This window comes from Peromyscus californicus, unplaced genomic scaffold (assembly GCF_007827085.1).
Source record: "Peromyscus californicus insignis strain IS unplaced genomic scaffold, ASM782708v3 Scaffold_2__1_contigs__length_46816999, whole genome shotgun sequence".
In the NCBI taxonomy this organism is placed as follows: Eukaryota; Metazoa; Chordata; class Mammalia; order Rodentia; family Cricetidae; genus Peromyscus; species Peromyscus californicus.
In genome coordinates this window covers 37,286,184-37,311,176 of record NW_026294540.1, presented here as the reverse complement: position 1 = coordinate 37,311,176, position 24,993 = coordinate 37,286,184, and the positions used below count along the sequence as shown (strand labels likewise).

Genomic DNA, 24,993 nt, shown 5'->3' with positions numbered 1-24,993 from the left:
GCGTGGGGGTTGGTGGGAGAGCCTTTGGGAGGATACTTGGGTCCTAAGTGACATGGCTTTCGCTTGTAGGGAGGCTGGGACCACATCTCTGTCCGAGCCAATGCCATCATGGTACCCAAGAACGTGTCCAGGGAACAGGAGGCCCATGGTCAAGGTCCCGTTTACTGCTGAGGCCTCTCCTTACCTGGAGGCAAGGATGGTTTGAGCCAGAAGGACCAGAACCGAGCCTTTCTTGTGTAGTATGGGAGGGCATCACCCAGGCCCACACATGCACAGGGAGTCAGGCCAAAGTCAGCCATTTTGAAGCACCGACAAAATGCCCAGAGATGTGAAACCGTGGGGGTGCTCCCACACGCGTTCCAAGACTGCGAGGGATGCTGCAGGAGAAGAGTGGAGGAGATGACTACTGCCTGGGGCCCTCAGCCCTGGTCCCTCCCTGTTATGCCTCCCAGCTTTCCAGGCCAGGAGTTCAGAGCCCTCCAGAAATTCTGGCCCTAAATAGGCAGGTCCAAGGAGGGGCCTTCCTCACCTGGAGACCCCAAATCACCCCCAGGAGAACCAGCTGTGAGACTCAGGTCTCCAAGCCTCAGTCTGCAGTCATCCTTCAGCAGGTTTCCAAATGGGCTTTTGCTCCAAAAGTTAAGCAAAGGAGTTGGGCTTGGTGGCTGATGCGTATATGCCCAGCACTCAGGAGGCTGAGGCAGGGGGATTGTGAGTGTGAGTTTGAGACCACATAGCAAGACTATCATACACACACACAATATCTAGATAAATAAACCAGGCATGATGGCGCATGCCTGTAATCCCAGTACTCAGAAGACAGAGGCAAGATGATCAGGAGTTCAAGGATACCCTCAGCTCCACAGTAAGTTTGAGACCAGCCTGGGCTACCCGAGACCCTGCCTCAGGAACCAGGTGGGTCTTAGCCTGGTTTGGGGGTCCTCTCCTGGGATACACTGCAAGGTAGTTTCCATGTAGAGAATCACCACCATGAACCCCAGGTTAGCCCCTCTTTCAGAGGTGGGGGCAGGGCCTCCTTGCCCACTTGTTGCAGGGTGGCCAGGTCTGGGTGGAGGCAGCTCACACCCTAGACTTGGGTGAGGAAATCTGTGCCCTGTGGAAAGGGCTGGGCAGAAGGTACCTGCTGTCCTGAGGTGAGCGCTGTAGCCTGCCTGGCACAGTCTAAGCACTGAGTGTGTGCCCCAGCAGGTGATGTCTGGTGTTTCAGACCCTGCCCATGGGGTGCCAGAGCCCCATCTCTATCACCCCTCCTAACTGGTTTGCCCTGGAATCCTCCGTGTGGGGTCATGATCAGGAAGGGTTCCATTCTGCATGAGAGGTGTCCCCGGAAGCTAAGAGGGAACTACTCTGGGGCCCCATCCCAAGGATATCTGAGGAGCCCCATGTCCTCAGCATTTCCAGAGGTGGGACCAGACATACCCGTGGACAGAGGGGTGCTCAAGGGGTCACTCCCCAGTCTGCATGTCAGTGTCAGGATTCCAAGGGAGCGTCCTGGCTTGTCCCCAGCAGCTGTGACCTGTGTGTTCTGCTGCAGATAGCTCTCAGCAGAGCACCTTGAGGGTGTCACTGCTGAGCATCAGCTGTTCGCCCCCTCAGTGGCTCCAAACTGTCCAGGCTCCTCAGATGTTCTATTTAATAAAGATTTATACCACAGCATGACTGACGTATTTTTATTAGGCATTTGGATTAAAAGGCACAGGTCTCCGGGCACCTGTGCCGAGGACCAAAGCAAAGTGGCAGTGGAATCTTTTCATTTGAAGATACAGCTGGCAATTTCATTAGTATTTGGAGGGACCCAACCATTAGGGGGAAAAAGAGCCAGCTCAGGTCATTTAAGGAATATTTTCACCACAGTGACAGGCAGGGCGCAGGCTGTTCTGTTCATCTTGGCTTTTTCCAGACAGGTCACATTTTCCCGTTTCTCTGCTTCTGTTGATGGGAAGGTGATCAGCTCTGGTGGTGCCACAGTCCAGGTGACCTGGTCAGGGGCAGCTCTATCCCTCCTGTCCAGGGGTTCGAGTAAACTCCGCCCTGTTACCCAGCAGGAATGAAGAGACCAGGCTAGAGGTGTAGATCACTTGGTAGAGAGCTTGCCGAAGATGCTCCAAGCCCTAGGTTCAATTCCCAGAACTGCCTAAACTGGGTGCAGGGGTACATGCCTGTAGTGAGTCCCAACACCAGGTAGAGGCAGGAGAATCAGAAGTTCATCCTTTACGACATACCAAGTTGGAGGTCAACCTAGACTACTTGAGACCTGTCTCAATAAAAGAAAAAAAAAAAGCCTGGGCTTGGGTCAGGGAGACAGACCAACGGGCCTTCCTGATATCCTAGACTTGTCCCCTAGCCTCCCAAGGGACACATAGGTCCTGTCTGTCACCGGTAAAGAACTGGACAGCTAGGTCCATGCCATCCTCTGGGGAGCAGGTGCGAGTGCCCGCTTGTGGGGCACAAAGAGCCACGAGGCTGTGGTCCTGCAAGGCAGTGACCCTGGACAGCCCTGGGCTGTAGTCAGGCCTTAGGGCAGAAGTTTGGCCAGGAAGCTTCCCTTCCTCCCTGGGCTTCCAGGCAAGGTCCAGCAAAATGAGCCAAGCTCTGGCCTGGTCTCCCCGGAAGCCAGCCACTAGGTCTGTAGTAGTGTCCATGGGCAGAGGCCTTTGTGTTCTGCTGGGCAGGTCCCCCATAGCAAGGCATATCTGGGCTCCGTCTTTCCAACTTGGAGTTGTGCCTGGCCTCAGCGCACATTGGCAAATTCCCTAACTATTGACCTTTCCCAGTAACCATCCCCGAATCACAGACACAAAGGCCTTCAGTCTATCCGACCTATGATCTGTGAAGGGACAGGACCAAACCCAAGTCTCACTGGGACGGAGAGATCACACCCCCAGGCCCAGTGCGGCTATGATCTGTCTCTTAGGGTACCAGGGCTGTCCCCTACGTCTATGTGCACAGTGCTTGGAAGGCTGAAGCACAAGTTCAAAACCGGCCTGGGCTGCATAATTTGCAACCAACCTGAGCTACATATAGTGAGATTCCTGTCACTCTTAAAAAAAAGGGGGGGGGGGGGCAGGGGCATGGGCCCCAAGGAACTCCAGGGCAGTTCTGGTCAGAGAGACAAGAGAGGAAGGAGAGACCAACAGCAGTGGACAGCGAAGCAGTAAAGCCTGGCAGAGCCAGTGGGGCAGGAACGCCCCACAGAAGGAAGCTGGGCTTGAGGCAGCTAGGTCGCCAACCGCTGGGTCCTCGTTATTAATGATCAGGTTGGGGGAGGGGCAAGCCTGTCACTCCAACTTCCGCCTCAGAGAAAACACCAAAGGTACCAAGAGCTACGTCCCACAAGCCTGTGGAAAAAACACACACGTGGCAGCCGTACATCAGGGGCAAAGGCAAGAAGAATGAGGGCTAAGCATGGTGGTACACCCTGGAATGGAGGGGTGGGGGTGGGGTACAGGTGTGAGAAGCCTGCAAAAGGCCCAGGGCCAGTCGATCCCTGTACAGAGGCTGGGAGGCCCTCTTCATAAAGACCCTGCCTAGCCCAAACAGAGAGCCTCAGATCCCAGGCCCCACTCAGGCTGTGGTCAGCCACAGCCCAGGGCACTGCCGCCTTTCCAGAAGTCTCCATTTGGGAAAAAAAGAGAACCCCCTTATCCACTTAAAGTCCCATGAGGCCTTTCGAGACAGGGTTTCTCTGTGTAGCTTTGCGCCTTTCCTGGAACTCACTTGGTAGCCCAGGCTGGCCTTGAACTCACAGAGATCCGCCTGGCTCTGCCTCCCGAGTGCTGGGATTAAAGGCGTGCGCCACCACCGCCCAGCCCATGAGGCCCTTCTAAACCCAGTTGTTGAGTTGGGCCCAGGGCATCTGGGCTGCCAAGAACGAGCTGCCACCTTGGCTTTGCTAAATTCCCTAAAGGGCCTTGGGTGACGCTTTGGGCCCAGCCTCCACGTAGCCCCACAATACAGGTTGGATCTTGGGCTCAGTGGTAGCAGGGACATTTGTAAGTAAAGTTCTTCCTGGAATTGCCCCTTGGCCACCACACATCAAAAGCATCGTGAAGAAGGCAAGCATGTTCCCCTCCTGCCTGTTTTGTGGAAAGGACTGCGGGGACTGGGCAGGCTTTCCCCGGAGATTTGGGCCTCAAGATGCCTTGATGGCCCAGATCACACTCCCTTGTCCCCTGGGCGGCTAGGAAAAACAGCCCCATGTTGGTGGCTGAGCTGACATTCAAGGAAAATGGAGGCACTGGAGATTCAACCTTGGGCTGCGGGACGTAGATCCGTAGGTTGAGTGCGTGCCTAGCATGCACAGAGCCCTTGGTTCATCCCCCAGCACTGCACCGTGTGGTGATGTGTGCCTGTAATCCCAGCCCAAGGGAGGTGGAGCAGGAGGACGAGGAGTTCCAGGACAGCCTGGGCCATGTCTCTGGTCAACAACAAAATCCCCCAAATGACCCCCAATAGTGTCCATCACCAGTCAGGCTTGTGGCATGGAGGGACCAGAGCTGAGATGAGCAGGCCTGGTCAGCACTGTCAACCCACCCCAGGGCCCGGAGCAGGTGCTAGCTTCCCTCCCTGAAGCTGTGAATCTGTGTAGAGTACCGTTGCAGGTGGCCTTGGGGCTGGTCCTCGGTGGCGCCTAGCGTAGCCCCAGCCACCTGCTGCTGCTGCTGCTGCTGCTGCTGCTGCTGCTGCTGGTGATGGTAGTGCTGATAGAGCTTAGGGCCTGGTGCAGGCCCCGGCCCCTCCAGCCCCGGGAGGCGGCTGCTGGACATAGTGAGTATGGTGGCAGTCAGTGACTTGATATAGTTCTTGGCCAGTGTGAGCGTCTCGATCTTGGAGAGTTTCTTGTCGGCCCGCACATGCGGGATGACCTCACGCAGTGCTTGGAAGGCGTTGTTGAGTTTATGCATCCGCTGTCTTTCCCGCTCATTGCTCTCCAGCCGCCTCTGAACACTGTTCTCCCTGCGGCCACCGGACCCCTGTCGCCGGCGGCTGACCTCTGCTCGGGCGCCGCCTGCGCGGGCGGTCCTACTCCGAAGACCCTTTGTCAGCTCCGACCCCCCTGAGCCTGACTGGGGTCTGTCGGGGGTCTGCTCTCCTGGGGTGGCTTCTGTGTCCTGCATGGGTGTCCGGCGCCGAGGAGGTCGGTTCTTGGTCTTCATAGTTTTCCCAGGAGGTGGTGGCCGGAAGAGGCCCTTCAAACTGAAATTCAGAACACACAGCCCTCTGCAGTCATTCGGTGTGGCCAGGGAGCAGCATGGCGGTCTCATTGCTTCTTTCCAGTGCAATGGTATCAACAGCCAGTGCAGCTGACCGCTGGTGCATTGTGACACCCATGTGCTTCCCATTCACACTGGCCCTGCACTGACTCCCCTCTGCTCCATGGCCCTTGTCAATCTCACACTGACATACTTTTCTCTCTCCTGCAGTCTCCCCTCCCCACTGAACTGGGAACCCTTTCAGGTCCCATGCCCTTCACTATTGCAAGTACCTCCTGAGCCTAGGTGACAATCCTTGACAATTTGTTTAAACCACCCAGGAACAGGTCCCGGCCCTGGCTTATGGGGTCCCCTCCAACACTGTCATTTGTCCCAGGGACAGACAACACCCGTTAGACGGCATGTTTACAGCTTTCCTGGACATGACAGAGGCCCAGACACTATCAGAACCAGAACTGCAGTAAGTGCACACAGGACAGCTCACAGGTCAGACTGACAGTCACCAAGGCCCTGCAGCAGCCCCCAGTTCCACCACGTGGATGGTACCAGCCAGTCTGAGTGGGAGCCACCGTCTGGGTTTTCCTCCCACCCCGAGCCAGGCGTCCATCTAGTCCTGCCTCTGGGTCCCCTCCCAGTAGTCCCATCCAGCTCCCCCAACCCCTTGGTTTACCTGGGGATCCGATCCGAGGCCGCACGTTCTGAGGCTGCCCACGGGGGACAAGGACACGTAGCTTTAGCCACCACGGGCGGGGCCGCGGGAAGCATGTAAATGAACTCGCTGGGCGGGGCCAGGGCGGCACCTGCAGCCACGCCCCCCGCTCTGGGGACCGGTGCCGACCCGCCTCCCCTGTCCCTCTGGGTCTGAGAGCCCGTGGTGTCTCTGGGGACCCGCTGGGGCAGGGGAAACCCGGGACTGCACCTGGCCAGTGCACCTGGCCTTGGGGTTAAGGCTCAGAACAGTCTAGGATAAGCCACCCTGAGTAATCTTACAGGAACAGCAGCTACATCCCTAAACAAAGCTGGCAAGACCTCTCCTACCCGGCCCCAGAACACTCTGAATTCCAGCGGACTCAAGGCTCAGCTTCTCCCCGCTGCAGTCTCTCCAGACTGGAATGGGGTGAGTCAGGGAGGCCACCCAGATCACTCGATCTCCTAGTGGCAGAGTGTCACTGTCTTCATGAGTCAGAAAATTAGGCTTAAAAAAAGAAACTCACCTAGCTGCCTACCTGCTTTGAGGGAGCCTGCCTCAATTTCCCCAGGTTACAAGGAAATTACAATATAAAAGGTTATGTGGCGCCAGGCGGGTTATGTGGCGCCGGGCGGCAATGATGGATGGCGCACGCCTTTAATCCCAGCACTCAGGAAGCAGAGGCAGGCGGATTTCTGTGAGTTCAAGGCCAGCCTGGTCTATAAAGTGAGTTTCAGGACAGGCTCCAAAGCTACACAGAGAAACCCTGTCTCGGAAAAAACCAAAAAGAGACGGCTCTGTGGGTCGAGGCACCTGACACCAAGTCTCACGACTTGAGTCTGGGACCCACATGGTGGAAGGAGAGCACCAAGTTGTCCATGAATGTCATGGTGCTCACAGAAAACAGGCTTTCTTGCTGGCTTTTAACAAATTATTTTATTGTTGTTTGGTTTTGTATGTGTGTGTGCTCACTGGTCAGAGGACAACCTGCAGGAGTCTGCTCTCTACTTCTACCGTGTGAGTCCCAGGGGTGAACGCAAGTCATAAGGCTTGGTACAAGTGACTTGGCTGCAAGGGACCCAGCCATTTTGTTGGCTGTACCTCAGGCTGCCCTTGAGCTCCTGATCCTCCAGCCTCTGCCTCCCAAGTGCTAGAATTACAACAGGGTACTGGCACACTCAGCTCTACTTCTGTGCTTTGACAGGACTCAACTACTGACAAAAGTGTGCTGAAGATTATATATAATTTAATACAGTGAGTGTGCTATGATTACAGATGTGTGCCATGGCAGCGTAGTGCTAGGGACCACATGCATGCTGAACTATATGCCTGGCTTTTTGTTTTAGAGACAGAGACTCCATAGCCCAGGCTGTCCTCAGACTCATGGCAATTCTCCTGCCTCAGCCTCCTGGTGCAGGGATTATAAGTGTGGCTGGTCACTATGCTCAACTAAACAGGAGTTTTTTTTCCCATTGGCTAAGACAAATCAAAATTCAGCCAAGAGTCTCTGAGTGAGTTTTCATGTCTGGCAGGCTTGGGTGTCACTAACCTGGGACCCAGCGTTCCTGTGGGCAATGTCTGGCAGGAAGCTGTCACCTCCCCCAACCACTTGGACTTCAATGAGAGGACAGGAGAGAAGGGTCGGGTCATGGAGACACCCCAATACTGTATAGAACAGCTAGTGTTTTTAAGACAGGACCTCATGCATACCATAGCCCAGGCTGGTCTTAGGTTCATGGTAATCCTCCTGCCTTAGTATCCCAGGTGCTGGGATTAAAGGCATGCAGCATACCAAGACCAGTGAAAGGCTGTTGTGTTTGATGTGTTGTGTGTGTGGTGCCGGTGCATGTGCACACACATGGCGTGTGAAGGCTCCTCAGGAGCTCCACCACTTTTTGTCTGACAGGACCTCTTAGTGGCCTGGAATGGGCATAGTATGCTAGGCTGACCAGTGAGCCCAGGGGTCTGCTGCCTGTCTCCCCAGAACTGGATAAGCGAGCAGGCTCCACCTTACCTGGTCTTTTCATTTTTAAACATCATGGGTTTTAGACATTGAACATGGGTCTTAGCAAAGAAGCCATTTCACAGCCTGAAGGGAAATGAATTGTGAGCTTCTTGGGAATTGTGAGCTTCTTGGGAGTTGTGAGCTTCTTGGAGTTGAACTTGGGGGCTGGGCCAAGCCAAGACTTCATAAACCAAATCTCACCTGAACTCCTCAGTAAGTAGGAAGGCTTGGATTACAGAAATCACAGCCACATGCGCAGACTATGGTGCCCTGTGACCCATCCTCATGCCCTTAGGACTGTGGGGGGCTCAGAGACCCACAGCACCAGGCCAACCCCACACAAGGACAAAACAAGGAATAAACATAGCAACGGGGTTTATAAATATATAACTATATTTATTTTGAATATTAAATAGTTTTTAAATTACAAGCAATTTATTGAATCACACTAAGCTTCAATATACAGTAAAAACCTTACAATTTAAAAATGTACACAATTTAAACTCCAAGTTCATTAACTGTTATATTGCCGTGAACCCCTTCTGACTGTGTTAAGTCCAACCCAGTAGGTGTCAGGCCTGGTGGGGGTGACTGCCCCACCCAGGCCTCTGCTGTGGACAGGGTGAAACAGTGGGCACATGCACCAGTCTGGTCAAGACCCAGCTCTGCCTCTGCAGGCTTCAGGAACCAAACACCACTGGGACGGCTGTGGGTGACTTCAATACTGTCAGCGCATCTTAAGAACTTAGTTAAAAGTTAAGTGACTTTCCTAACAGCCAAGACGGTGCCACCCTGTTTGCTGAAGGAATATTGAGATGTATGTTTGAAGTAACTGTGTCTGCCCATTCTTACGGGAAGGTGACTTCTCTCGAGGTGGGTGCTCTGACGTGTGGCACACAGAACCTGAGTTTTCAGGTGATGGGCTGAGGGGCGGGAGGATGAGGAGGGAGCTGCCTGCTTTCTTCCCCAGCACTGGGGACAGACATGTAATAGGTCACTAGTTCTACAAATACCCTATGAGAAATATGGAGAGAAAAAAAAAGGTTTTAAAGGGCATTCCACAGCAGGGAGACAGACTTCCTTAGATAAAGCCATCCTTCTAAAAACAGTCGGAGGGAGGCTGTTCACAATTTCAGCCTTTTAGTGATGGACTTTTGGCCCAGACAGAGTCTGAGTCTCACGGGGAAGGGGACTTTTCTTTCTGACTTATGACCGGTCATCTTATAACAAATGGAGGGTATCAAAAAAAGACACGGAGGGCTCATTATTTTTATTAGAGGACTTAAAGTCAGTTTCTAGTCTGGCAGGTGGAAGATGGGGGCACTCAAGGGAGGGCAGGAAAAGAATCACTGAGCCCAGCCCATGCCAGCTACAGGGACCACTGATTTCACATTCACTTATTTGAATGAACAAGTTTGGAAAGTCCACCAACAGCAACCAAATTATCATTAAAAACAACACAACCAGCTGGGTGTGGTGGCAGCACTTGGGACGTAGAGGCAGGAGGATCTCTGTGAGTTCAAGGCTAGCCTGGTCTACAAAGCAAGTTCTAGGACAGCCAGGGCTACACAAAGAAACCCTGTCTTGAAAAAGCCAAAAACAAAAATAAAAAACAAAACAAGACAAAACCCATATAGGATGGCAAAGCACATGCTCACATTTCAAAACTGGGAATTTAATCTACTGAGATTTCTGTATATTGCTTGAGACTTTGGGAGGATGTGTTGACAAGTGTTATACAAAGTCTTCCCTTCCATGCGACACCACAGAAAGACCCACCCCCACCCCCACCCCAATCTATAAAATGCTTTTGTTTTGGCAATTAACCATGAAAGCGATATACATATAAATATAAATGGGAATTGTATTGTTAAAATCCCTTCAACATGGTGAAAGATGACCAGCCCTCAGACGTCAATAAATCTATCCCAGGCTGACTGCGGAAGAAGGTTATATATAGAGTCTATGGATTCACGTGATTGTAATCAGTGAATCTGAACTTCTTAAACCTATAATTTGAAAAAAATCTTAATATAATTGCTTCTCTTTTTCTCAACTAAGACTGGTAGATAGAGGTAAAAAAAAAAAAATCAGAAAGTCCACACAGCAAAAAATTCAGTTATGACAATTTTGGCAAAGTTACTTTCAAATGCCCTGTTTGTAATATACATGTCACAAGATCCAGTGCTTTCTGTGGAGCCAGGCATGCTAGGTCTGCACCAAGTACGGGAAAAGGAGACTATCTGTTCTCAATTGTCCTCTGCTGATTGTAAAGTTATTGCTTAGTATAAAAAATTCATGGATCGAATCAGAGTTGATAATAAAGATCATAATTTGCTACGTAAACTCAAGCCGACATCCACACTTGCACTCTGTAGGAGGCCCAAGTCCCTCTGATTGACAACACCATGTCCCAGCCAGGGTCTGGAGACTCACCCCAATGTCACACTGGAGTCTGGGTAGTGGGATCAGCACCGTGAAGTAATTGGGGTGATTAGCCCATGTAAGAAGGGCCACCCCAACAGGTGCAGTCCCCACTCAACACGGCATTGCCATGGCACTAGCCACCGACACTTCCTTATGTCAAAGCAGGACTCTTGGGCAGCAGAGCGAGGCCAGCCTTGTGTTGGGGACACCAGATTCCTTCGATGATGTACTGAGACTATGCTGAAGACTCAAGATCCCTTTCAGGACAAGAGGAAAGCTGGGTGCTTGATACAGAAGGGGAGGCATGCATGGGTTTCCCAGGCCAGCCAGGAGGCCGTGAGGGCTGCTGGAGGCCCTGCTGGGGTCCCTGTCCTCCTCCTTGGAGGCAGGTACAGGGTGCTGCCTGTCTCCTGGGTGCCGTGGTCTGGAATGGGAAGCCCCAACCCCAAACATTTTCGAACAGCTCTCTCAGCAGCACCCATAGTGGACAAATTGCTCTTTGCACCCACAGTTCTTCATGGGAACTCAGGGCCTCAAAGGTCCCTGCCTGCCTGCAAGACATAGGAGATCTCTTACAGGCTGGCCTCCGTGGAAAGGAAGTGGTGCAGGTCTCACCTGCCACCCCAGAAAATGGCACTGAGTTCTGGGTGCACCTCTTACTGGATTTCTACCAAAAGGATTTAAAAGCATTAGAGGCAAGACAGACTGCTCAGAGAGAATCCACCTCATTCAGAAACATGCTTGATGCAATCAATGAAATGAAGCAGCCGTTTTGAACTCATCAAAAATATTTCCTCTAGGAACACAGAACACAAACACCCAGAGTCAGCATGGCCTGGGAAAGAGTACCTGTGTACAGTTCTCACAGGTCTGAAGATAGAACACTCAAAATATCGAAGCTTTACAGTACCATGCAGGGCAAACACACGAGAAGACAGAAAAAAAAAAAAAAAAAATCAAACCAGTGGACAGCACCATCTTGGCCTGCCATGTTTTCCTTGTATAATTTACGATGCTGTACAACATTGGGAGCTCAAACACTCACCCACAGTGCAGTCAGAGAGCAATTAGTGATTTCCTTAGAAACAATAAATATGGCTCACTGTGACCTTCCCCTGGTGTACCCCTTTGTGGCATCTGTGCCCAAACTAGAGGCACAGGTGAAGTGGGGAAGACATCCCCACAGAAAACAGACCCATGCCCTGGGGTGCACAGGTCCCCCAACACTCATGCGCCAGAGCCGTGGCAGTGCAGCCGCCTCAACAGGATGCCCCCTGGAGCACTTCTGGTGCATGAGCAGCGCAGGCGAGGGCTGCCGAGGGAGCTGGCTTCCTGGCGTGGGGGCCTGGCTCCCCATCACTCCTGAGCCTTTCACTGTCTGGTGGCAGCCACCAAGGAGTCGATGTCATCGCTCAGGCAAACATGCAGGAACGCTGCGTGGGCCGGAGAGTGTGTCCACAGCCACCTAATCCTTCTCTCCATCTTCGCTGCTTCCTATTTCCCAGACAGAAGCAACACGACAAAGCGGATCAGTTTAAAGAACTGACTACCCAGACACTACGAGCATGGAGGTGACCAGAGCAGAGCGGGAGGAAAAGGGATCGCAGCTGGTGCCTGGGCTGCTTCATGCCTTCCTGGGCTGCCCTGTCCGTCCCCGTCCCTCCTTCCCACAGCCAGCAGGGTTCTGCACACACAGCTGCTTGGCTCCCACAGTGGCTCCATGGCCACACTCAGGGGCACTGAAGTAAACCAGCCTGACCCGTACACCTGCCCCCCAGAGATCCTTAGGCACAGGCATTATCTCATCAGCACAGGTGAAAACTATGTAAACAAATAAAAGCACTTTATATCCTACATTTATTATTTGATCTGCAAACTTCAAATAAAAAATGTACCTATTAACATTTATCTTCCGATCTTGGTATAGGGAAAGGGGCCCATATGTTCAGGTATTGCTATTTCAAATTGGCCCCTGCCGTGAGTTCCCAACTGGCCCTCTGGTATCGCACAGAGACCAAGACTTAATGGTAAAATCAACACTGCCAGGGTAGAGACAGAGAGCCTGGGCTCAAGTCCAAACCACAGGTCAAGTGTGCCTAGAGCAGGTGCCTGTGCAGGGCGCTCCTCTGGGAGAGAGCAGTGTGACCCGAGGAAGCAGGGCTGGCAGCAAGGGGGAAGAAAAGAGCCTCTCCAGGACCTCCAGGACCTCCAGGACCTCCAGGACCTCCAGGGCCAGACAGAAATGAGCACTAGGAGAGATTCCAAATGTGCAAAGTGTGGCCAAATATGTACTGTCAAGCTTGTGAGAGATATACCAGGCCTGTTATTTCAGCTACTTGGGAATCTGAGGCAGAAGGATTGAAAGTTCAAGGCCAAACTGAATACAGGACACGCAGGGCAACTTGGTAAAACTTTTTGTCTCAAAAACAAAACAAAGAGTAAGAAGAGACCTAGGGATAAAGCTTAGTGGTAAAGCAGTGAGGGGCTGGGGTGTGACTCAGTGGTAGAGCACCTGCCTAGAATCCCCCGGTGAGGGGCTGGGGTGTGGCTCAGTGGTAGAGCACCTGCCTAGAATCCCCCAGTGAGGGGCTGGGGTGTGGCTCAGTGGTAGAGCACCTGCCTAGAATCCCCTAGTGAGGGGCTGGGGTGTGGCTCAGGGGTAGAGCTCCTACCTAGAATCCCCTAGTGAGGGGCTATACCTCAAAGGTAGAACAATGTGCTTAGTACACCCGAGGAACCACCCCCACCACACACAGAATTTTCAAGCAAGCAAATGTATAATCTACCCAGGAAAGACTAAATTAGCATCAGCTCATCACTCCTTTGGGTCGAGGGTAGGAGCACTCCTGGCTGAAAGCCATCACGCCTCTGCCATGGCCCCACCCCCAGCACATGCAGGGTTCCTCTCACCTCCTTGTTCAATGTCTGAGTCCGTGAGGTGTGTGAGTGAGAAGCTGGCAATGTTGGCAGGAGAGATGGAGAACCTGGAGCAGGGGGACACGTGTGGCCAGCTCTGCTCCGCACTCCTGGCCGGTGGGGGTGGAGAAAAGTATTTGGAGGATTGAAGAGAAGGCTTGGAACCCAGAAGGCTTGTTGTTTTTGACATGAAAGGATCTGGGGAGAAGTCATCATCCCATTCAAAGCCTCCGCCTGCAGTAAGAACGGCACCGTTATCACTTTATGCAATCAACTCACCATAAGCAGAGGGAGCCCAGGGCATAAGACACAATCCGCCAACAGATGGCAGAGCAGAAGCACACAGGAAGTGTGTTTCTTCAGGGGTCATTTCAAAACAAGTGATGTTCCTTTCCAACAATGTTAACATTAGCCAGGTGTGGTGGCGCACATCTTTAATCCCAGCACTTGGGAGGCAAAGATAGGGGGAATCTCTCTTACATTCCAGGCCAGCCCAGTCTACAGAGTGAGACTCTGTCTCAAAGAAAAGCAAACAAAACAACACAACAACCCCCCCCCCCCCAGAATAATGTTCCTTTCCACTGCCTTTACAACTAATCAGCTCAGCAGTCTAATACCTTCTTCATCCGTGGAACTCTCTGAATTCATGCACCTGCCCAGGCAGGGTGAGCCTGAGGATGCTGCTGGGCTGCTGGGCCCAGGACCATGTGCTTCTCCTCCACAGTGCCCCAGCTCTTTAGTGGGAGTTTCCTGAAAAGACAAACAAATATTCTAGTTTTTTAGAGCCCACATACCTAACCACACCCAGGCTGACACAGGCTCATTGGGTAGGATGTTCTAAAAAGAGTTATTTACTATATGTGAGGAAGAAGGCATCAGGTGCTCAGGATTTGGAGTTACAGATGATTATGAACTACCAAGTGAGTGATGGGAACCCAGGTCCTATGCAAAGGCAGCCGCATCCCACCCCACCACTCTTTCGACACAGTCTCACTATGTAGACCGGCCGGCCTCAAACTCTAGGTATCTGCCTGCCTCGCAGCCTCCAGATTGCTGGGATTAAAGGTGTGCATCATCAAGACCAGTTCTCTCCAGCCCCTTTTCTACCGTGCCCCCCCTCCTTTTCTTTCTCCTCCCCCCAACAAGGTTTCTCTATATAGTCCTGGCTGTCCTAGAACTCACTCTGTAGACCAGGCTGTCCTGAACTCACAAAGATCCACCTGCCTCTGCCTCCCGAGTGCTGGGACTAAATGGTAACTACCTGGCCTCTTTTTTTTTTAAAGGCAGTATCGCACTATATAACCCAGAGAGGTTTGCTATTGAGCTTACGCTAACATCAATCTCTTGATCCTTTCAGACTCCTGAATGACGGGATGACAGGCCTGTGCCATTATATATGGCAAGGTCCTGCCATATATGGTCCCTTGAATGTAGCTCTAGCATCTGTACAAGACAGTCCTGAAACCTCTGAGAAGAAAATGAACAAGCAGATGCAGGAGGGAAGAGTCCCAGATTCCAAAGTGGTACCACACTGGCACTGCACAGCAGACATGTTGCCTTTGGAACGCCCTGGCCTGGACAGGGTTGCTGGAGAAGGCTTTGGTTCTGGTTCAAGGAAAGAAAAGGATCTTTTAACTCTCCGAGCAGGACAACTCAAGGTTCCTTTCTCTCCTTGTCCCTGCTCTGTCCCTATCACCATCTCCATGCAATCTGATGGCTGGTTCTGAAGAGGACCTCTGATGGTTTCTATGATTTCCCGGCTTGTGTGGCAGGCTTGGGTACCATCTTTCTGCCTGGAGGACCAAGAAGGTGTACAGGGCTGGGGTTACAGGGTTATCACCAAGGGAGGAGCTCAGAAAAGCAACTAGACAAGTGTTGAGGAGTTTCTGGGCCTACCTTTGAACTGTTCCCAAACAATACGCCCAAGCTGTGAAAACTGTAGTGTGGGGGATGAGGGGATGCCACCAAGCGCCAGCCTGGCCAGTGGGTACATCCCCTGGCCACAGACTGGAAAGAGGAACTAGTTCTGATACCGAAGCTCACAGAAGGTTGGCTGGAGCTTGTGGCCTGAAGCCAGCTGTGAAGGCCTCAGACAAACATATCAACACTCCACCAACCTGAAAAGACAGATGCCCCGTAGCATGATGGGAAGACACAAACTCTAAAGTGACCCAGTCTTCAAGGAGCCAGGACAACCTCACTGCTCAGAAGAAATGATCCACACAGGTGCCAAAGGTCACGAGCACTGGGATTCTCTGCAGAGTTTTTAAACAGTGGGGCCAGATGCTGACGGGAAAGGGCTGTCAACTCCGAATACAGTCAGAGAAAACATCCTCCAGGAGGAAGTATGAGGTGAAGAACTGGTTGTCAGTGGATTTGGGGGAAAAAGAGGCTGAGAAAAGCTGACTGAACTTCTCCAAGAAGGACAAGACAACAGACAGGAGCCGGGGAGCACCAGCGCTGAAGACAGAGCCATTGGGGTGAATATAAATCATTTGCCTCGAGCTTTTTCCTTTTATAAAAATGAGCATACTGGCCGGGCGGTGGTAGCGCACGCCTTTAATCCCAGCACTCGGGAGGCAGAGCCAGGCGGATCTCTGTGAGTTCGAGGCCAGCCTGGTCTCCAAAGCGAGTTCCAGGAAAGCTACACAGAGAAACCCTGTCTCGAAAAACCAAAAAAAAAAAAAAAAGAAAAAAAAAAAATGACCATACTGCTTTTGTGCACTTACTCATTTCCTCTGTGGGGGGGCAGGGGTCTGCACATGCCACGGTACACATGTGGAGGTCAGGGGTCAACTTGTCAGTTCTCTCCTTCCTCCATTACGTCCCAGGAACGGAACTTGGAGCAAGCACTTTTCCCCACCGAGCTGTCTTGCTAGCGCTTGAGTGCACCCCACTGATTGTGTGTGTGTGCGTGTGCGTGTGTGCGTGTGTGTGTGTGTGTCTACTTCCTGAGTGCTGGGATTGCAGCCTGTATGCCACCATGCCCTGGGGTGCTGGTATTTATGCATGCTAGGCAAGTACTCCAGCAACTAAGCTTCACCTCCAGCTCATGCTCATGGATTTCTTAAAATGTTTGATGGTTGAAAGTAAAATACACAGCACTATTTTTTTTCTTGGTCATGGTGTCTTAGCCAGGCAAGGGTTCTACCGCTGGGCTGCACCCCCACATCCTGATGAAGGTTTCCAATGGATGCAGATCTAAAGCACATGACAAAGCCAGGAAGGAGGGACAGAAAGCAACACCCCAAAGGAAAGTCTCTACACTCCATCTGAAGTGGTGAAATGCTGATCCAAGCTGACCCCAAAGGGGTCATGATGAAATATACATGATGAAATCCCTGCAACAACTACCTCCAATGTCTAAGAGAAAGGACACACTAACACCCACCACAGAGAAACACAATACTGACACTATTCCAAAGGAAGGAAGCAGACTGACTCAGAAGAGCAGAATCAAATGGCACACCTAAACCCAAGCACACCATTGAAAACAGACTTTCAGGGGCTGGGAAGCTGGGTTAATCCATAAAGTGCCTGCCTTTCCCGTCAGCAGCTAGCCCCACTGTTTAAACTCTCTGCAGAGAATCCCAGTGCTCGTGACCTTTGGCATCTGTGTGGATCATATCTTCTGGGCAGTGAGGTCGTCCTGGCTCCTTGAAGGCTGGGTCACTTTAGAGTTTGTGTCTGCCATGCAAGAGGATGTGAGGCATGCACATCTGCCAGGCATGGCGGCAAACACCTGCAATCTTAGCCATCATCTCACTGGGCCCCGTAACTGAATTAGTAGACTACAAGTCCATACCAGAAAGATACAAGAAAATCTCCAACTGGAGCCAGCCAGTTGGCTGAGCAGGTAAAGGTGCCTGCTGCCAAGGCTGATAGCCTGGAACTATCCCTGGGACCCACGAAGTGGAAGGAGAGAAGCAACTCTCCCAAGCTGTCCTCTGACCTCCACATGTGCATTTGTACACCTCCACCTACACACACTCAACAAACAGACGAGTAAGTGGAGAAATTGGGAGATAAGCTCCATGGGAAAAAGTGCGTGCTGCTAAGCCTGATGACTCAAGTTGGATTCTCAGAACTCACATGGAGAAATGACTCCTCACCTTATCCTCTGACCTCCACATGTACACTCTGGCGTAAGCACACATATACTGAATAAATAAAAAGTAATACATGTATAAAATAAATGCAGTAACAATTATAAAAAAGAAAATCTCCAAGTCTTAGAAATGACATAATATACATACAAGTCTTTGATGGGTCAAAGAGGAAGCCTTAAGGAAAATGAGAAAACAATTTGAGCTGGATGAAAGTAAAAGCACAACATATTTAAAGTTTGTGGAAAGCAGCTCTAGAAGCAGGAAGTAATCTATAGCATTAAAGTCGAACAGAATAAAAGAAGCCACAAGTCTCAAAGTTTTTACCGTAAGAATCTAGAAAAAGGGGCTGGAGAGATGGTTCACCAATTAAGAGCATTGGCTGCTCTTCCAGAAGACCTGGGTTTGATTCCCAGCACCCACAAAGTGCCTCACAACCATCTGTAACTACAGTTCCGGGGGATCTAATACCCTCTTCTGGCCTCTATGGGAACTGCGTGCATGTGGCGCACAGACAAACAGGCAGGTAAAACACTCATACTCATTAAAAAACAAAACCAAAACTAGATAATGAAAAGCAAAATAAACCCAAGCGAGTAGAAGGAAATACTAAATATGAAGCAGGAATCAATGAAATTGAAAGGAGAAAAATAAAGAAAAAAAAAAACATCACAAAATCAAAAGCCATTCTTTGGAGAGAACAAATCTTCCAGAAGCTCCCTGAGGAATAAGGCACTGCCCTGAAATCACAGGCAGACAGCACCAAACAGCAAAGCTAAACAAAGCAACAAGAGAGCCAAATCCCCAAGCAACTCTACAAACAAAAGAGGTAGGCTCTCTTCTGGTCCTAGGAGCCATCCTGGCTGGGTGGTTCTGGAGGTCAGGCCTGAGGGGACCCCTGGAAGCAGCAGGAGGTGGCAGGCAACCGCCTGGCCTGCCCAGGAGTCAACCTCAGCCAGGTATGTTTCTTTTTCCCACGTGCAGCAGCAAATGGGAGGGTTTTGTCTGCTGACTTGTGATCTGCTGCTGGCTACCTAGGGCTCAGCAAGCCAGGCTGACAAGAGTACAGCGTCCTAGGGACGAAGGGGAACAGTTCCCGGAAGCCTCCACTACGGGACCCTAAGAAGCTGCTTCCTAGAGGCCAAGATGAAAGCCAAGGGCTTAGTTCTGAGAACTAAGCAAAAAGCAGGACAGGCAGTATCAGAGACACCAAGGAACCGGCACCATTCTCGGGCCCCACGACTTGAAAGCTTAATCATTATCTGATTCAAGAAGCAAATCCAGGGTCCACATGTGATGGTTAACATCTACAACCTCAGCACTCAGGAGACCAAGGCAGCAGAACTATCAGTTCAAGGATAGCCTGAGCTATAGAGTTCAAAGGTAGCTTGAGCCGGGCGGTGGTGGCGCACGCCTTTAATCCCAGCACTCGGGAGGCAGAGCCAGGCGGATCTCTGTGAGTTCGAGGCCAGCCTGGGCTACCAAGTGAGTTCCAGAAAAGGCGCAAAGCTACACAGAGAAACCCTGTCTCGAAAAACCAAAAAAAAAAAAGCAAAACAAAGGTAGCTTGAACTACCTACCTTACCTGTCTCCAAAACAAAGGCTAGGGATGTATGGCAATGACAGTACACCACCAGCCCAAGGCCCTGGGATCCATTAACATCACATAAGAACGTGGAGGGAGGAAGGTTCAGTCGGTAAAGTGCTTGCATGAAAGCCTGAGGACCTAAGTTCAATCCCCAACACCCATATAAAAAGCTAAGTGTCTGGGGCTGGAGAGATGGCTCAGCAGTTAAGAGCACTAGCTGCTCTTCCAATGGACCTGGGTTTGATTCCCAGCACACACACAGGTAGCTCACAACCATCTGTAACTCCAGTTCTAAGAGATACCTCTTCGGGCCTCTTTGGGAACCAGGCATGCAAGTGGTGCGCAGAGGTTTGGTTTTTTTTTTCCTTCTTTAATTTAAAGCTGAGTTTTAAAAACAGGGAGATCATGAGTCAACTAGATGTCCAGTCTCAAAAATAAGATGGACAGCAATCAAGGCAGAAATGTGACATCGACCTCTGACCTCTACTTGTGAGCAGACACAAGTACACACACACACACACACACACACACACACACACACACACACACACACACACACACGACGAGAGAGAGAGAGAGAGAGAGAGAGAGAGAGAGAGAGAGAGAGAGAGAGAGAGAGAGAGAAAGAGAGAGAGAGAGAGAGAGAGAGAGAGAGAAGAAGAGGAGAAGGAGGAGGAGGAGGAGCAGAGGTCTCTAGTTATAAGCCATTTAATTTTCAAGAAGCCTGTCTACCCACCAAGCAGCGCACACACTAAGTCACCGAGGGTCAAAGCTGAAGGACTGTTTTGCTGCCTGCAAATCCTACTCTCCAGACTCACCCTGCAGGGGTTGCTGCTGGCCACCGGCTCTAGAGTTCCTTGCCAGCAACTGTTCTAGGCCTGCACCCAAGTGTTGGGTGTTACTGCCAATTGTCAGATTCTAAAATTTGGTCAACTAATTTCAGTGGAACTCTGTTAGGAGATCCAGGAAGAATGCCCAGGGCTCTCTCCCTTAACTGAATGCAAATGCCCTGTGCAAAATTAATTTCTGTCGATTCTTGGAACATCACCAGTCTCAAATGACTTCCACATTATCACAGTCTGCTGCCTCAATGGCAATTAAAAGACAAGACCTCAAAGCTGAGCATGATGGTGCACATCTTTAGTCTTAGCACTCAGGAGGCAGAGGAAAGGGGATCTCTGGGTTCAAGGCCAGCCTGGTCTAGAGTGAATTCCAGGACAGTCAAGGCTACACAAAGAAACCCTGTCTCAGAAAAACAAACAATAAGATAAAATAAGCAAGACCACAGCTGTAATGACATGATGATGCCCTCCTGGGGAGTCTGGTATGCTTGTCCCAAGCTCATGGTCTATGGAGGGCAGGAGGCAGTCAAAAATGTCTACTTTGCTTCCACTGCCTGCCTTGAGTGTGAGACCCTGGGGCCCAGTCACATCCCAGGTGGCAGTCAGTTTTTATGAAAAAGTGGCTGAGATGAGCTGAATCAGCGAGTTTCTGGGTTTAAGGGAGAGAACCTGCCTCTCTATAATATGGAAAGTGAACCAGGAAGACACCGGCACCAACCTCTGTCCCCCACACACATGCCAACACATACACCCAAACATCACATACATAAAAGGAAATGAAACTGGATTTTTAAAAACAAAACCCAATCAGGTTAGCGCCACACTTCTTGAAATTCTCCACAATATAAATGGACAGAAGTCTGGGATACCTGGTCAAACAAGTAAACGGTGACATCATCAAAAAACGTCACTGCCTTCTTTTCCTTCTTCCAGTCATCTGGCAGCGGCTCCACGGCCTCAGCGGCCGAGGGTTTCAACAAACTCCGCAAGTGCCTGCCATCATCATTACTGACGATAATGGGCACGGGGTGCTCTGTGTCGTCTTCTGACTCAGAGCTAAGGCTGTGCAAGTTGAAGGCCCGCAGGTCCTCGTCCGAGTCATCGCTGTTCTCATCTTCCTCATCAGCATCCATCCCATCCTCCGAGAGGTCCAGCATCCCAGATACGCAGAGTTTGCCCAGGTATTTCCCTTCGATGTCTGGCTCCTTCAGCTTGGGGCCCTCAAAGTGGCTGGACATGGATTTATCCAGTGTGGAACTTGTGTATGCAAGGAGTTCATTGGTGTTGGTACCAGTAGAGGCCAGGGTGCATGGGCGATCTTCCTGTGTCTCCAGGTCATCACAGCTGCTAAGTTCTGAATTCAACAAACTCAAGGGGCTACTGGCCTCATCGTCCACAGGAAATGTCTCTCTGGAAGCATCAGCTGGTGTGGGCTGCAACATTTCTTGCAGTTCTGAGTGACAAGAATTCTGCAAAGCAGATATCTGATTTTGATCTGGCTTGCTCTGTGGGGCTTCGAGACAGCTGTCTCCAATGTCAGAGCTTCCTTCTGGGACAACAGGCTCAGGTGGGGACTGGTCTTTTACCAAGACCAGGGCAGAGGCAGATGTTACTGGGACCTCCTCAGGCTTTTTATCTGGCTCTGAATCATTGTCTGAGAAGTATGCAGAGTCTCGATATGAACTCTGGGTGCCAAGTGTGAAGCTCTGAGGGGGACCTTCAGCACCCCTGTGGCCGTCGCCTGCATCTGAGATGACAATGACTGGGTTGGGAGGCAAACTGTTCTGGCCACTGTCACCTGCTGCAGCCGTGTCTGAATCAGCGGCCCCCTCAGGTGCAGGGTGCAGTGTCCACTCGGGAGACTCCAGGTTCTCCGTTTCATAGCCACTGTCTGCGGGCTTATCAGGGGGCAAGAGTTTCTGAGGGGTGTGGGAGCTCAGCGACTCTAGTAATGCTTCATGGACATCTACTGAATCCAGGGAGTCTGGCGTCTCCACAGACTGCTCTGAGGTGGGGATAGGTGTTGACAAACTGTCTTCTAAGAGGCTATCTTGGCTGGTGGAGTCTGAGGAGAGGGCAGATGCCAAGGCTGCATCTTTGGGGGCAGCCTTGTAATTAGGCTGACTTACAGTCTCCACAGCTTCTGAGCTTTTCTCCAGTAAGCTGCCACTAAGAAGGTCTTCTGAAAATGGCTGGTTTTGTAAATCCTGTCTGGATTCTGGAAGACTACTCCCCATACTACCCTGACCAGCAAGACCATCATTCACAAGGGTGGAGTCTCTTTTGGTTAGACTCAAGGCCTCCTTGCTTTGGCAGGTGATGTCTGGGGGCCCATCGTCCTCATCATGAGTTTTGGCATTGGTAGAAGGAACTTCATCTGGGGCAGTCATAGGGCTGGGGCTCAGATCCAGGCAGATGGAGTCCTCAGAGACTCTGACATCTACAAAGGATTTGGTTTCTCCTGGCCTCAGAATTGAATCTAAGGGGCCATTAGGAGATGCTTCTTCTGTGAGTGAGGCCAGAGGTCCCTGCACTTCTGGGGAGGCCTGTGGTGACGTACTGCCCTGAAGCACAACACTTGCACCTTCATTCTCCTCACTCATGCTTTCCTGTCTTTCCTGTGACACAGGAAAGCCTAGTGTGTTCTCAGGAAACTCAACTTCAGAACTTAGAGACTCTCTCCGGGGTGGATCTAACAGCGCGGAGGTAAAACCTGCGTTCTTAAGTTCGGTTTGAAGATCACTCACTGGCTCCTTGCTAGGCAGCGAGCCTTTCAGAAGGTTTTTCTCCTGAAGAAATAAAAAGTTTTCTGACAGTTCTTGAACACTCAGTGGATCAAAGTGATCTTGGTGCAAAAGGCTTTCTGATAAGCACAGAGGATCCTGGTCGGAGAGCTTACGGGGCTTTTCCTTGTCAGAGTGGCAGGTGTCTTTGGGGTCATCCAGGCTTGAAATCAAGGTGACTGGCTCAAAGTCAGCTTCAATTCCATTTAGTTCCATTAGATCAAATATTTTTTGCTGACTGGGCAGGTCATCTGCTTTGTCAAGGTCACTGAAAATGTTAAAAGGGCTCCCAGGAATGCTGGCACCATGTGAGTCCTCAGCAGAGCTGGGTTCTTTAGGGTGAGCACTGCTCTGGAAGAAATCGTCATCTGTACTGGGCTCCTCAGACACGAGGTTCTTGAGAGCTGTAAGCTGGGGTGCCTCAGCTCCAACCCTTTCTGGATTATCCACTTCAGTTGTGAGCAGTGCAGGTGGATAATCCAGCCCTAAATTGCTACTGCTTTTCTCTTCCAACTGAATGTAATAGTCACTTCCAACAGAGAGGTTGTGGGCGTCAAACACAGGAACCACCCCAGGGGCCCTCAGGGGTACCTCTTGGCCACTGTCATCTTGTTTGCCAGGGCCGGGATCTGAAAGTGAACTCTCAAACACTTCAACTGGGAAGAACATGCTGGAGTAAGACAAGGCTTCATCTGGGTGACCCCGACCTCGCTCATCAAAATGGTCATGCTTGGCAGCCTCCCACACATACTCAAAGCTCAGCCCCTGGCTGGTCTCAGTCACTGTGAGGACCTCCTCCATCTCCCGACCTAGCCTGTCCCGGGCAAAGTGGTCAAGGATGGGGAAGGCAGCACTACTCGATGTGTCCCTGCCGTTGGTGTTTGGCTTGAGAGCAGTCCACTGCTGTTCAAAGTCGACCTCTGAGTCCCGCTGGCTCTGCATCCGCAGGTAAGTGAGCAGTCGGTGCACATCTTCTGCAGCTGGTCTCTTGTCAGGAGACAGCCAGCAGAACTGTAACACTTCATACCTGAGAGGCACACAACAGACAACAGTGAACGGAACACACTGATTTAAAGTAAGAAATAACCAGCCGGGCGGTGGTGGCACACACCTTTAATCCCAGCACTCGGGAGGCAGAGCCAGGTAGATCTCTTTGAATTCAAGGCCAGCCTGGGCTACAGAGCAAGATCCAGGACAGGCACCAAAGCTACACAGAGAAACCCTGTCTCGAAAAACCAAAAATAACCTTACTTCAGAGCCAACTCAACACGCCCTTCCCCACCAAGATTTCTACACCTCAACCACTGCTAGCCACATGAAGGGTTTAACTCAGAGTGTGACCATGGTACAAGAGGAAAGGAAAGAACACGTGATGCACTCATTCTTTTTTTGTTTTGTTCTCAGGACATTTCACAGTATCCAGATCACATGTTCTTGTAATAACCTTCCCATAAAAAAATATGTTTTTTGGTTGCTGCTCTAAATTTTTATTGTTAATGTTTTGACAGCATTCTAAGAACATGCAAAAAAATTTAAAAGCCTGACTCGTGCTCTAGTTTGGATATGCTTAGTTTTAATGTTTTCATTAGCACATATTAATTATGCACACTAACGAGTTTCACTAGGGCATTTTCATAAGCACATACTGTATTAGGATCATACTCACATAGCCCCTTACCCTTCCTTGTCCCGTCCCACTCCCACACTCCTCTTCTTCCCAACTAGTCTCCCTTCTATTTTTGTTGGTGCGTTTGTGGTGTGTGTGTGATCCAAACGTGCTCACTAGGGCTGCTTACAGGACTGTGTGTGCCTTACCAGCAGCCATACCACTGAAAACCACTCCCTCCATCACCAATCCTGTGTGCATAAATATTTAAGGAAGGGTAGGACCCCATGAGCACCCCTTTCTTCCATGACAGGGTGCTGACAAGCCCAATCTTGCAAACCACTGAATTCTGAAATGGTTCTGCCACATTCTCTCCACTTTTTTCTAAATATTTACTTATTTAGTCAGGAGTGGGATATACCAGGGCACTTGTGTGGTCGGAGGGCCCTTTGGAGAAGTCAGTTCTCTCCTTCCCCATGTGGTCCCAGGGGTCAAATGCAGGTCACTGGGCTTGGCAATAAGCACCTTTACCCCCGGAGCCATCTTGGTAGCCCCACATTCTCCTCTGTTTAGCAGGGGATGTGTTTATCTTAACACTTTCTGCCAAATACTAGGAACAGAAGCCAGGACCTTGTGTGTGCTAGACCAGAGCTCTTCACTGCACTACATTCATAGCCCTACCCTGAGTTTCTAATTTATTATTATTTTAAAGATTTTATTTTAAGTATGTGTATGTGTGTGTGTGCACATGTAAGTGTAGATGACAATGAGATAGGCTATAATGCAGAGATGATACTT

The 24,993-nt window shown here is 50.8% G+C and overlaps 3 protein-coding genes across 4 annotated transcripts in view; 1 reads left to right on the top strand and 2 right to left on the bottom strand.

Moving 5' to 3' along the window:
- The window catches only part of Tecpr1 (tectonin beta-propeller repeat containing 1), a 29,851-nt gene extending 28,174 nt beyond the window's left edge, over positions 1 to 1,677 (top strand). Inside the window, exon 25 of the mRNA XM_052754416.1 lies at positions 70 to 1,677. Coding sequence (XP_052610376.1) covers positions 70 to 171 — 102 coding nt within the window. The 3' untranslated portion in view covers positions 172 to 1,677. The remainder of the gene's footprint in view (positions 1 to 69) is intronic.
- Positions 1,678 to 3,688: 2,011 nt separating this feature from the next.
- Positions 3,689 to 6,483, bottom strand: Bhlha15 (basic helix-loop-helix family member a15). Its single transcript, XM_052754417.1, has 2 exons — positions 5,905 to 6,483; positions 3,689 to 5,217 (listed from the first exon to the last, which is right to left on the bottom strand). The coding sequence occupies exons 1-2, from the start codon at positions 5,997 to 5,999 to the stop codon at positions 4,575 to 4,577; spliced, it is 738 nt and encodes a 245-aa protein (XP_052610377.1). The 5' UTR covers positions 6,000 to 6,483; the 3' UTR covers positions 3,689 to 4,574.
- Positions 6,484 to 8,302: 1,819 nt separating this feature from the next.
- Positions 8,303 to 24,993, bottom strand: part of Lmtk2 (lemur tyrosine kinase 2) — a 95,966-nt gene continuing 79,275 nt past the window's right edge. For both annotated transcript variants that reach the window (XM_052754408.1, XM_052754409.1), the window contains exons 11-14: positions 20,676 to 23,616; positions 13,888 to 14,020; positions 13,265 to 13,504; positions 8,303 to 11,848 (exon numbers count right to left, since the gene is read on the bottom strand). In XM_052754408.1, the coding sequence (XP_052610368.1) occupies positions 11,820 to 11,848; positions 13,265 to 13,504; positions 13,888 to 14,020; positions 20,676 to 23,616 (3,343 nt within the window). In that variant the 3' untranslated portion in view covers positions 8,303 to 11,819. The remainder of the gene's footprint in view (positions 11,849 to 13,264; positions 13,505 to 13,887; positions 14,021 to 20,675; positions 23,617 to 24,993) is intronic.